Raw genomic sequence first — 13,978 nt, 5'->3', positions numbered from 1 at the left:
TTTTCATCCGTTGTACGTTAGCTTTCAGCTTCTCAAACTTTTTACGAGTAGTTCATATACTTAAAACGATACAAAAGCTTTTTCATGTGGTCGGACGAAAGTATTATATTTTTGTTCTTCCTTCTTGTTTTTTTTTCTTTTATTTTTTTTTCTCTTGTGATTTAGTCGTCCCGCATACGAAGAGAACAATTTCACTACAAACGAAAAAAAAGGATTCAAAAGCTTCAGGAAAGACTGCTGCTTGCTTTTTTTCTTCTTCCTTTTTTTAATTATTTTTCTTAACTATAACGTTAATCTAATGAACACGTAATTGGATCTTGTGAAACATAGAAAGATATTACGAGTAACAAATTTTTTGTTTTTTATCAATTTGTTTTTCAATTTGTCAATTGATTAAACCAATAGGAGAGAAATTCGTGGTATTTTGATGAAAAAATTCATTCATAATGAATAAATGGTTCATTACCGCGAAAGCAAATAGTTTAGATAAGAGGCAAGGATACGTAATATGATCAAAGACAAAGATAGATTAAAATGAGAGAAAGAGAAAGTAAGATAGGAAAGCAAGAGAAAAAAGAAATGCGGAAAAATCTCAGATAGATGTGAATTACAGATGAAAGAACAGAGAAATAGAAATAGGAATAGATATATAGATATAGATATAGATGTAGATATAGATATAGATATAGATATAGATATAGATATAGATATAGATATAGATATAGATATAGAAATAGAAATAGAAGAAAAGCGAGAGTAAGATGTGCGGTCAATGAATGTACTAAGAATAATCGATAGAATAGCAATTATAAACATAATAATAATTTAAATAATAACAATAATAATAAAAATAAAAATAAATCATTTTTTTTATACAAATTTAAACCGTATAATAACAATAATAATAATCATAATAATAATGTGTTTGGGTATTGTATATATATGTATATATACAGGTATTTTTTTGTATATGTGTATATATAAATATATGTAAATACTATTAAATATATTTAGTTTATAACAGGGAGAAAAGAAGTTAGAAGAAGAAGTAGAGAAGAAGTAGAAGTAGTAATAGAATAAGAAGAAAAATAGATTAAAAAAAATTATCTAGAATATGGTTTGGGGGATCTAATTGGTGATACCTGAAAGACCGTGACAAGGGCCCAGACGATGTCGTTGAAATGTTTGCGATCACAGCGACACATCGGGTGCCGTGAGACCACCTCGGCACAGGTGCAGGGCCGACTCCGGTCCGCCCACATGCAAAACTTACCCCCGAACAGGTACATTCCTAGGATGCTGCAACCGAGACAATCCGCCGGCCTAAATTTACCACCGTAACAGTAATCGACGGTAATCGGGATAGATTGTAGAAAGAGAGAAAGAGAAAGAGAGAGAGAGAGAGAGAGAAATAGAGAAAAAGAGGAAAAGATTAGATAAATAGATAGATAGAGAGAGAAAGAAATAGAAAGTTAAAGTTAAAGTGAAAGTGAAGATATAGAAAGAAAAAGAATCAGAAGGAAGAAAAAGGAATAAAAGAGGAAATGGGAAAAAGATTCTTTTTTTTATTCTTTTTTTTTCGGTATTGGAATTCGTTTCTATGGAATTTTGTTAGGATTTTTCGATAAAAATTCTTCGAACCACGACGAGTTGTCACGCGAAGTGTCTCTGCTCCTATTCGCCGTTCTCGTTATTGCAATGGGTCCTTTTTTTGATCCTTCGAACCTCCTTCGAGGAACTAGAGACTTAACTACTAAGCGTAATTATAACGTGGAAATAATAATAAATAATACTTACATATGCAGTGTGGCCCACGATAACTACCATTTTGTTTTTTGTTTTTTTGCTAACATTTAACCGTGGGCCACCCCGTCGTATGTATAGAAATATTTAATAATGTTTTCTACTGTAATAATTGTAATAATTGTTTTAAAATGAGAAATTTCATTTGGACGGCGTTTAATTATTTATAAAAGGTATAACGAGTCACAGGAGTATTCGTACTCAAACCCTTAACCCACTTTCTACTTCCTTCATTGTAAATTTTTGAAATCATTGATATTTGTAATGCAAACTTTTCTAATTCTAATAAGCAAAATTAAATTGACAAATTGATGTCAATTTTATTGGAACATCAAATTTGTCTTATAAAGTAAGAACATTTTTATATTTTTTATTATAAAATGTCCCTTATGCAATAAAATTGATATCAATTTGAAACATTATAATAATTCTAAAATATGCTATTGCAAATAATAATATGTCTATATAATATCGTATTAAATTGACAGTAAGTGGTACGAATACTTATGGGACTCATCGTGTATGACATACTTTAAAATCTAATATCTCTACAATGTCAAAGATTAAAACATAAAAGCGTATCAATATTGTCTAGTAATTGTATTGTTCGTAAGCGTGTGTCAAGCCGTATAATCTCGTCTAATCGTGTCTAGTTTAAACTGTTATAGAACTTTGTTCAATTTCAACAAGTTAGATAATTAAAAGCGTGACCAATTTTGTGTCTTAAGTTTTGTTGAACTTGTTGAATTAGATTTTGAGTATTTGGTTAATACGAGCACGTTATAACAATATTTCCTCGAATCGAAAAATAATAATAATAATAATAATAATAATAATAATAATAATAATAATAATAATAATAATAATCTTTCGTGTATTTGTTTAAATCGAAGGATCATTCTAAAAAACAAAATAAAATATCATGAGACTGGCGAGATAAATAACGATTTGTTAAAAAAGAGCAAAGACCCTTCACTGACAGAAACATTTGAAAAGAAATGTAAATAAGTATATTGGTAAAGTACAGTGAAACAAAAAAAGAGGAATTTAGCACGAAGCTCGGATACGGTTAACATTCCGCAGGATTAGCACGAGTGTCTGCGTTTTAAGTTTAATTCAAATAGGTTTAAATATAGACATAATATAATATTATATACGTCTATCCCATATATAGTATATAAAACTACAATTATATATAGTCGTGTTGGAAAAGTGAATATGATTGTGATATCTGTTGAAACAAAGTAAATATTGAATATTTAAGATACGAGTATATATGTATATGTGTATATATATATATATATATATATATATATATATAGATATTAGATTCGTCAATTGATGCGTGCAAACTGCGTGAAATAGAGCAACAAATGTAACGATCGTCAACTGGATATATCACTGTTTGATTTGTGGTATGCAGTTCGAGTCATTGCGTTTAACGATGATAGATAGGTATATCCAACATAAACATCAACGATGACCGAATATTGGTATATCCAACATAGTAATGTACATAAGGGTACTTCGCATTAGCGTATCATATTCTAAAACGATAACGTTCATTTTAACCATTTTCAATATTGGTCTGACTTTATTGTATGTTTCTTTTTTTATTAATGAATCATTTAAACGATATCAACGAAATGAATGGTTCTATCAATAAATATAAATTATACATATATTAACAAAAACAAATAAAAAAAAAACAATGTATATTATAAAATAATTATTTTACTTTAATTTTGTTTATTTAATCGATCGTTAAAAAAGGAAACTTAACGAATGAATTCTTTTATTCGTGTCTGACCATTAACGGGTTTATCTACTGAGACAGTAGTTCAAGTTTCGTATTGATTAGACTAAGTTCTATATTTTCTTACGTCAAATAAAGATTATTAAGAGTTTAGAAAAAAAGTCAAAGTAATAGGATACGCCAAAGTTTAGCTTATTTGTGTGGGTACATAAGGATAATATACATATGGCTCCGACACAGAGACACACAAACACACAAATATTATTCTTATACGACTGATGAACGTTCAACGAGAACTCCAATTTCAAAATGTTTTATGTGTTTTAATGTATATTTACGATATCAAACATCGGCAACATAGACAATTTTGCATGAAGATCAGGGATGGGGGTTTATGGGTAAGGTATGGAAAACGATTATAAATACACGCAGCTTTTGTGGTTCCGTATAACACGTAGACACATTTCAAAGGATTTAGCAGAAATCAATGGAACAATAGAAAACATTGGCCGTTCGCAAAAATATCAGAAAATGATATACGTTCATCAGAAAGCTATAAAATTTAATATAAATATAATCTATATATGTATACATATAAATAATATACAGAGTGTCCTTAACAGTAAATGATTTAAGTAAATGAAAAATTAAATCGAAAATGTAGGATATCAATTTGTTCGTCTAAGACTTTATTTTTAAGAAAAATAATTTTCGAAGTTCGTCGAGTTGGTGAGTGCACTTGATTGAGCTTGCAACCTTGGAAAACTAAAAACTTTGTTCGATAAGCATAAAAGTTGAACCGATATAAGATATATCATTATACTGTTACAATGCTTCTAAATATATTAAAAAGCAAAATATATTTTCCGATATATTTGACAATAAAATTTGTCGAACTAAAAGTAATTTAACTATTCTTAAAATTTAAAAAAATAAATACAACAATCACTTATATAAATAAATTGTATTCTACATTTTTGATTTAGTCTTTCATATAGAATCACCTACTGCTTTTTTGTACCGCCACAGTTAAAGGACACCGTGTATAATTAAATATATTTATAATGTAATTAATACAATTGATAAAAATGGAAACAAAAGTAACATTAATTTGATTATTTTCTTTTTTTGTGTGTGATACTGTACAGACTTGAAATTAATGAACACAAGATGAATAATTATCGGAACTTTGTGATATTACTGATTAGTGGATGTGTATCGCATAAACATTGAGAAAGGGATTAAAGGATTTCTTGATTACGTGTTTACCTAAAGACATTAACTCGTACGTACTTACGTACTCGTTGAGATACGCGAAATGCGAAAGTTTGCACGTTGATATTTAGGTTGATGATGTTGGTGGTTTCGTTTGAGAAGAGCGCGATAGCTTCCGATTTTTTCTTTAAATCATCATTTTTTAATCGTGTTTAACGTGTAACCTTTTGGAAGATATTTATTACGTTTAATACGTTCGAATTCAAGGTAAAAGAGAAAGAGAGAAAGAAATTGGAGGATAAAAAGAAGGGAATACTTAAAAGATAATTTATAATTAGAGAAGAGAAACAGAGAAACAGAGAGAGAAAGGAAAACAGAAAAATAGAAAAAGATAGATAGATAGAATCAAAGGTAATTGGAAATATTAGAAAGACAAGGGGAATCGTATCAGTGTAAATACGACTCTAATTGGTTTAAATTGTAAAAAAAAAAAAGAAGAAAAGATAAAACAAAAGATATGTAGGAAATAGTACGAAGCCAAGTCTTCTTCCTTTTTTTTTCAGTCCATCATAACGTCATTAAGCCTATTGATTTTCTTTCAAATAGGTGCTGTTAATCGTGTCCGATCGAAAATTTTCTACATCAAAGACTCAATCGAAAAGAAAACGCGCTCTGGTATTATATTACATAAATACATATATGTATACATATGTATATGCATGTATCTCGTGTCTCGTTCGACTTACGGGTGAATAATTTAGTGATCCTGTTAAGAGTGTAGCGGATGTTGATACCCTTTAGTGAAAATCTATATATGTATATGAATTTAGTCTATAGTATTTAATATACTATTACATATACGTGTCTGTAAAAGAAATATTGAAAGATAGAATAAGATAGATATATCAGTATTAAAAAAGTGAATGATAAGTATATATATGTAAATATAGGTAGATAAAAAGATATAGTGGTAAAGATACAGAGATAAAAAGAGAGATAAAAAGAGAGAGAAAGATAGAAAGAGAGAGAAAAGAAAAAGATTAGCGACAAAAGCGAAAGAAATAGAAATAGAGAAAGATAGAGAGAGATAGAACTATCGTAAAAAAACTGCGAAAGAAGAAAACACACATCTAAGGATAGACACAAAAAGTACAACAACAACAACAACATTAACAATAACAATAACAATAACAACAACATCAAATAACAACAGTGAGATAAAAAAGAACATGCAAAGCTGCAAATAGGAGACATATAATCGATCCAATAGGATTTTCTTTTTTTTATATTTTTTGTTTTCTTTTGTTTCTTTTCGTAGGGGAATTGGGTTTTTTACTTTGCCTTCTTTCTTGATTCAATTAACGTGTTCGAAACATTATTAAAATGTCGAAAAGGGTGCCGCCCCCCCCCCCAAAAAAAAAGAAGAAAAAATATTTTATGAACGTTTACGTTGCTGCCAATCCCCTGTTTGAGTGGTTGAAGGGAGAAAGGAACGGTGGGAAGGGCTTTTAATGGAAATATCATTCGCGTGACTACGAAAATAATCTTGAAAAATGCACTCACGAAATAGCAACGATACGAAGTACGATGACATCGGGTGGACGGAGGAATTGGATTTAGTTCGCGTGTTCAGAATCTTTAAGATTACAGTTTTTAAGATTACAATCAAAAATTTCGTATTTACGAATCATCTTCGTTGATTTAATTAAATAATTGATTAGTTTATTTCGTTTTTTTTTGCCCCGTCCAACCACGCAAACAAAGCTTATAGATAAAAGACACGGATTGGTACAAACGACACATAACAACGCATTTACACGTATATAAAAATTTAAAAGTATAGATTATATATATATATAAATACATGTGCTGTGATAATTATGACAGTAGTTTAAGTATAAAAAAAAATAAAACTTAAATTTATGATTTATATTATAATAAAAATTAAAATCACGTACGAAAACACAGAGGATTTATGTGATAAGAATTTTGTTTCATTCGTATATAAGTATATCATAAAAAAATATTAATTATATTAAATATAAATCAGATTATTAGATCGTAACATTTATATAATACGAATTTGCATATATAATATAAAAATGAATTTTAAAGAAATAATTTGACTTTATATAGAAAGAATAAATGTTAAAATAACATTGACTTTTTTCCAATATTTAGATTTGTTCCACCGTGAAAATTATTGAGCACATATATGTATGTACTATATAGGTATACGTATATAAATACGTATATATACGTATAATACGTATATATATATATAGGAGTCAGGAAACGGCAGCATGCCAAAGCGGCGAACGTTGAAACCGCAAAGGCAGGTTGCGTTAAAGCTCATGTCAGTACGCAGAGACCAAAAGATTTGTGATAAGCGCTTACGCGTGCGCGTGTAAGCACGTTCGAAGTTCGATCGATTGATCGATCGATCTATCGATCGTGTTCGATCGAGCTCGCATGATAGACACATCAACGGCTGGCATGCCATTATTGAAAAAAAAAGCGTATCTCTCATGTGTATACATTACCTTATGGGCCCTCTCGCGAAATCATAAAGTAGTAGTAGTAGTAGTAGTAGTAGGTAGTAGTAGTAGTAATAGTAATAGTAGTAATAATAGTAATAGTAGAATAATAGTATAGTAGGGTTAAGGGATTAGTATTAATAATAAATAGTGGATTATAATGAACATAAATAATTAGGCTATTCGCGACAATATCGATTTCTTTTTTTTTTTTTATTCTTTTCCGCAATTTCACAAAATTTCTCTTATCATTAAACCTTCTTACTTTCTACTTTTCTTTTTTTTTTTTTTTACTTCCTTTCTAGTTGTATTTTTTCTCCTCCTCCTTCTCCTTCTTTTTCTTTGTATTTTTTTTTTTTTTTTTTTTGATCAAGCAAAGTGGTCATTAACATTTAAATATTTCTATAAGTGTGAGTATGGTAAAACGTTGATAATACCAACAACGACCAATGCGTGTGCCTATATGTGACAGAGAAAAAGAGAAAAAAAAAGAGAGAGAGAGAAATAGAAAGAAAGAAAGATATAGTAAAATAGAAAAGATAGAAATAGTAGGGGAAAGAGAAATAGAGAAACGGATAGAATGAAACTATGAGAGAAAGAGAAAGAGAGAAAGAGTGAGAGAAAAAGAGAAAGAGAGAAGAGAGAGAAAGAGAGAGATAGAAAGCCCTTGAGAGATACGTGGGAAAGTATCCTTTTGTAGGTACCTGAAACACCGTCACAATAGCCCAGAGTAACGAGTCAAAGTTTTTCCTATCACACTCGACGTCAGAGCTGCCTTTCATCGTTTCACAGAATTTGCAACCAAACAGGTTCATCCCGAGAATACTACAACACAACGAAACGTGCAATGTACTTCTTTATCCATATATAATATAAAAATACGAAGAGACAAAGTAAGTTAAAAGAAAAAGATTGGAATAAAAAGGGGTGTTATAGGATATAAGAAAATTAAAAAAAAAGAAAAATGATAAAGATGGTAAGAGACCAGAAAAAAGATATAAAATAAATACACAAAGAACGTAAATTATTAAACTAACGTAAAATAGAAAAAGAAAGAGAGAGGAAGAGAGAGAAAATAAAATAAAAAATAAAAGCAAGAAGCCTTAGTTCGATAAACTAACATAACGAATTTACAAAGCATGGCGACGACGTAACGTGCACATATACACACACACGTATAGGTAAATAATAGTATATACTCGAGAACATCGAGTACACTCGATGCCCACTTCCGAAGTATACTCGTTTTCTACCTTTTAAATATACACACACACACAGATATATATATTGTATAAACACTGAATGGAAAATAACCGAGTCTCGTTTAGTTTCTCAACGTAAGTCTTACTCGTTCGATGAACGAAAAATCATTTTGTGCTCGTTGTTAGAACGTTTAAGAACTACGAGATTTAATCGTTGCTACGAAATCAGTTTTGAAATTACACTTTCAGAAATAACGTTTTTCCGATTCAATTCTATCCTATTCTATTTCATTGGCACACATATAGTTTTTCTCTATCCGTTAAAAAGGATCTAAACGGATTTCTTTGTGTTTTAACGTAAACTTTTTTAAAACCGTTCATAGTAGTTGTCAACGTCGGGGTAAATACATTTGTATTTATTCAAGACTACCAGTTCCAGGGTATGTATTAAATTTTGATCAATTAGTTTGTTATTATTTTTAAAAATAAATAAAACTTACTCGAGTAATAATACAACACTTTTGGTATCGTTAATTGATCGAATAATTAATTAATTTTATATTGTAATATAAAATTCTATATTAGTGTTGTGACAATTAAAAGAGGATCATTTAAATCGGTTATTGTGTGTGCATTTCAATTAGCGTGTGTGGGCAATTAAAATTAAATTACTGATACTATTACTTTTTTGACAATATTAGTATCTCCAAATAAAAAAAAACCATGGAACCTGGTTAAATCAATGTCTTTTATGCATTAACCTAGAACCGGCACTGAGTATGTACTTATGTAAATAAGTACATAAATATTTAGTAAAGGTGATATCGTGCAAATCGTATTATATACGTCACAATAACGTTTAATGTTTCCTCTTTATAGAACAACCCTGACGACAACGATGCTGACGACGACGACGACGCTGACGACGACGACAAAGACGACGACAAAGACGACGACAAAGACGACGACGACAACTGCGATGACTCTCAACGGGATAACTTTCGCATTAGCCGAGTTGGACCGGTTGCCAAGTATCTTTATCCGTGATTTGTGAAATCCCATATAATAGCATTTAATGCTGACGTTACACAGACATTCGTTATTTCTACTTCATTACCCATAGAACTGTGTAACTTGTAATACAATTAAGAATACAACGAAATAATTTATTTTCTTATACACATTATTTAATAACAATTTGTCTAACATAGAAAAATATCACGAGAATTATCTCATTATCTATCTATTCTTATACGAATTACTTACAAATACTAAAAATTAGACACAATACACATTGAGAAAAATTTCTCATTTAAAGAAATTTGCTTTACCTTAAAAAAAAAGAAATGAAATGAAATAAAAAAGGAACGAAGAAAAAAAAGTAGATAAAATGATAGACAAGTTGACAAATAATAATATAATAAATATATACGCCGTTAACATTCGCATAAGCTTTTCTAAAATATCGACGAGCGCACACCGAACTGCTGCTTATGTCGTTTTAATCAAAAATAGCCGCTTGTCAGTCAAATCATACGCAGCACTAAAAGTAAATTAAAACGAGCGTAGAGTAGGAAAGATCGATTAAATAGATTTAATTTGTAATTTAAAAAAAACATACATATATATATATATATATATATATATATATATTAATAAATATAATAATAATAATAATAATAATAATAATAACCGTTTATATAATTGATTATACGGATAAGTAAAATAGCTTTCATACTCGTCGCTAATTATAATAAAAAATATAAAAACAGACAGAAAGAGAGAAAGAAAGAGAGTAAGAGAAAAAGAGAGAAAGAAAATAAAAATACGTCCAAAGATAGAGTACAGAGAAAGAGAGAGAGAGAGAACACAAAGCACCATGCACACACGAAACACACACGCGCAGAGATTTACGTAATGATTTAAATAACCACGTCCCTTGTAATATACGATATGTATATACATATATATATATATATATATATAAAATATGATATATACATACGTTATATACATACGTTATATGCATTGGCGCGCGTATCATTACACCCTCTCTAACGTTTGAATTGTCATAACCTAAACGTGTCAAACACGTGACGAATAAATATATATTTGTTATACTTTTTCCATCAAATATTTGTTGAATATATATATATATATATATATACATATATATATATATATATTCGCGTCACGAATGTGTGCGATGATCTTCGCGATGAAATAGAGATAAAGATAAATATATAGATAGAAAAAGAAATAGAAAGATAGAGACAGAGAGAAAGAAGAAAATAAAACAAACAAAAAAATAGCGAAAAAGTAAATAATAATTTTCCCTAGACGAGAAAATACGAAGAGATATAGAAAGCCGAAATACGAGAATGTAAACGAGAGAATAAGAGAGAGAGAGAGAAAGAGAGAGAAAAAAAAGAGAAAGAAATAGAAGAAACAAAATGATAGAAAAAGTCAGACAGCTTTCGTGAAAAGTTGTGTAGTAAGCAGTAATCGAAAAACGTACGGTACCGTTTTGAAATACAGATGACAATGATGAAAAAAGGTTCGATTGTTTACAAGAGAAAAAAATGATTCCAATGCGAAAAGAATGAGAGAACCGGTTGGTTCGTTATCGTTTGTCAGTCTCTCTACCGAACGATTAAACACCGATTTGTTTTTTTACCAAAGGCTTCGTAAGCAAGAGCCTTACAGATAGAAATACATATATATATATATATATATAGATAGATAGATAGATAGATAGATAGATAGTTGATAGATAAATAGATAGATAAAAAGAAGAAAGAGAAAGAGAAAGAAAGAGAATGAGAGAGACAGACAGAGAGAAAGAGAGAGAGAGAATAAGAGAACGTCGTTGTGTTTGAAATCCGAATTCCGGTAGCTAGTTTTCAATCGTTCCAATTATATATCTGGGAAAATTCAGATAATAAATAAATAAATATTATATTAAAATTAGTTATATGGAAGTTCGATGTATAATAAGACATTTTTTTTTTATTAAATATTTTTGACGATTTTTCGAATACGACGAAATTGTTCGTGGACGAAATAATTGACAGACGAGGACGCATAGATCTGTTTTTTAATTTTTTTTTTATTTTTTACTCCAGGAAGCGCGCCTTCTCGAGCGAAGCCTTTCTTGATTTTTTTTTTTTGTAAAAGCCGATTATTATTGCAAGTTGTCTTCAAAGTTGTTTTCGTATTCATTAGAAATGCTTATTTTAAAAAACTCGAAGTAAAAGATCTTTCCTCCTTTTAGCTTTCTTTACATTTTCTTTTTTTTTTCTTGTTCCTTCCGTTTTTCTCTAAAAATTACGCCATCCTCGAAAATTTGAAATAACCATTTAAATAATCAAACTTAATAATAAAACAAGTCATTGTTTTTAATGCATTGTTGATTGTTACCAACATCATTTCATAATTTGAAAGAGTGGATACTCTTTAATTCGAACAGAAACGTCTTATCAAAAAATATCTAACCCCAAGTATCTTACATTGAACGTCAGATAATTAAATCAAACTCGTTGTATTATTTGAGCACAGGGTATTATTAAAAAAAAAATATGATTCAAGGAATGATATGAGAAAATGAATTGAAATGATTAACAAAGTTGATAAACTGAATGCATCGTAGAATAGAAAAAAAATCATTTTTCTTTTTTAAATTATAATATCTCATATATCAGATTATCTTTGTATATCGTCAAAATCGTAGAATGGCGTAACGATTTAAGACAAATTCTCGTTCTAGTCAAAGTTATTAATTATTAGTTTCGCCATAATTAATAATCGACGGCAAGACGACAAAAAAAAATATTTAAAAAAAATAAAATACACAAGATAGCATAATTACCGTTGAAAGTATCATAATTGTGATTGATGACACTTACCTGAATATAAAGATGAATAGTACTAAAAGGGAAAAGAATACGGCAACGTTATCCATGGTACGTAGCATGACGAAAAGTTGACGTCTCAAGTTTGGCAGGAAACGGACCAACTTCAATATCCTCAGCAAACGGAAGGTTCTAAGGACGCTCAAACCGGAACTTCCGCCACGTTCCTCCACGAACGATTGGAATAGCTCAATGATGCTGGATACACGTAAAAAGAGAGACAGAAAGAGAGAAAAAAAAAGAAAAGAAAGAGAGAAAGAAAGAGAGAGACGCGTATTTTTAGAAGAGTAATTTTAAGAGGTCATCATCATCTTTATTCATTCATTCATTCTCGCAAAAAGTCGAGTGAACAGAAAAGAAGAAGAAGTTGAAGAAAAAAAAACGTATATAAAGCAAAAATTATTCGAACAAATGGAATAAAAAGAAGAGTAGAGAGTGCATCGGAGAAAAAGTTTAGTTTCTTACTAGAAGAGTTTGCGATACGCTTCTTTTTTCCCTCCTCCCTCGTAAAGTTTCGGATCAAAAAAGAACTTTCTTTTTTATCTTCTTTTTTCTTTTTTTTTGTTCACAACTTTTCGCAGGAATGTTTTACTCTTAAGTGTACGGTTACTATGTCGGGGTGAAAATTTGTTCGGTATAAGGTATAACCTATACATTTGCAAGTTTCTTCTTTTTATTTCTTTTTCGATCGATTGAAAATAAATCAAATGCATCGATCACACCGAACTTATTAGAATTGATCGATATATGAAACTTGAATATAAAATAAAAGAAAAATAACGTTAGGGGGTATCGCGAACGTTCTAGGTCAGTGGTCAGCGAGCATTTGACCTACAAAAAGTGTTTGCACCCTTTTATATTATGTGTGTGTGTGTGTGTGTGTGTGTGTGTGTGTGTGTGTGTGTGTGTGTGTGTGTGTGTGTGTGTGTGTGTGTGTGTGTGTGTGTGTGTGTGTGTGTGTGTGTGTGTGTGTGTGTGTGTGTGTGTGTGTGTGTGTGTGTGTGTGTGTGTGTGTGTGTGTGTGTGTGTGTGTGTGTGTGTGTGTGTGTGTGTGTGTGTGTGTGTGTGTGTGTGTGTGTGTGTGTGTGTGTGTGTGTGTGTAATAGATGCCTCTAGGATAAGGAATAAAGATTTATATAAAGAAAAGTAATGTCCCTTGGGTTCGTTTACGTGTCTCATACATTAGATAGAAAAATAAAGGAAACATTTGTCTTAGATGGTGGTGTATGGTTCCCAATATAAAACTAAAAACTAAGTTTTCGTATTCTTACGATTCATCATTATTAAACGTTATACGAAATTTAACAAACTTTATTTAACTTTTTTGATATAGAATTGAAACTTTTGCGCAAAGATTAAGAAAGAAGATTGAGTTTCAAATAGACCAATATATTAAACTGTTGTTTTTTTTATTTATAACAAATGGGTTCAATGTTATTTATCCTGCAAATATATTATGTAAGTTGATACAAGGAAAAAGCATTAAACTTATTCATTTATCTTTGCTGCTCGCTAATCAATGACTTTAATTTATTGTTATTTTTATCCGAGATA

General features: G+C 29.9%; 1 protein-coding gene across 4 annotated transcripts in view; it reads right to left on the bottom strand.

Annotated features, from left to right (window-relative positions):
* Positions 1-13,978, bottom strand: part of Ca-alpha1T (Ca[2+]-channel protein alpha[[1]] subunit T) — a 73,132-nt gene that overhangs the window by 16,673 nt on the left and 42,481 nt on the right. For 3 of the 4 annotated variants that reach the window (XM_089171145.1, XM_089171148.1, XM_089171147.1), the window contains 2 exons: positions 12,419-12,622; positions 1,143-1,299 (listed from right to left, as the gene is read on the bottom strand). In XM_089171145.1, the coding sequence (XP_089027271.1) occupies positions 1,143-1,299; positions 12,419-12,622 (361 nt within the window). Of the gene's footprint in view, positions 1-1,142; positions 1,300-8,015; positions 8,137-12,418; positions 12,623-13,978 lie in introns of all 4 variants that reach the window. The other variant, XM_089171146.1, reaches the window with a different exon arrangement.

The sequence above is a fragment of the Polistes dominula genome, unplaced genomic scaffold (assembly GCF_049000335.1).
Source record: "Polistes dominula isolate Pdom_NZ unplaced genomic scaffold, Pdom_raw_medaka contig_31, whole genome shotgun sequence".
Classification (NCBI taxonomy): Eukaryota; Metazoa; Arthropoda; class Insecta; order Hymenoptera; family Vespidae; genus Polistes; species Polistes dominula.
This window is presented reverse-complemented; position numbering and strand designations above follow the sequence as displayed.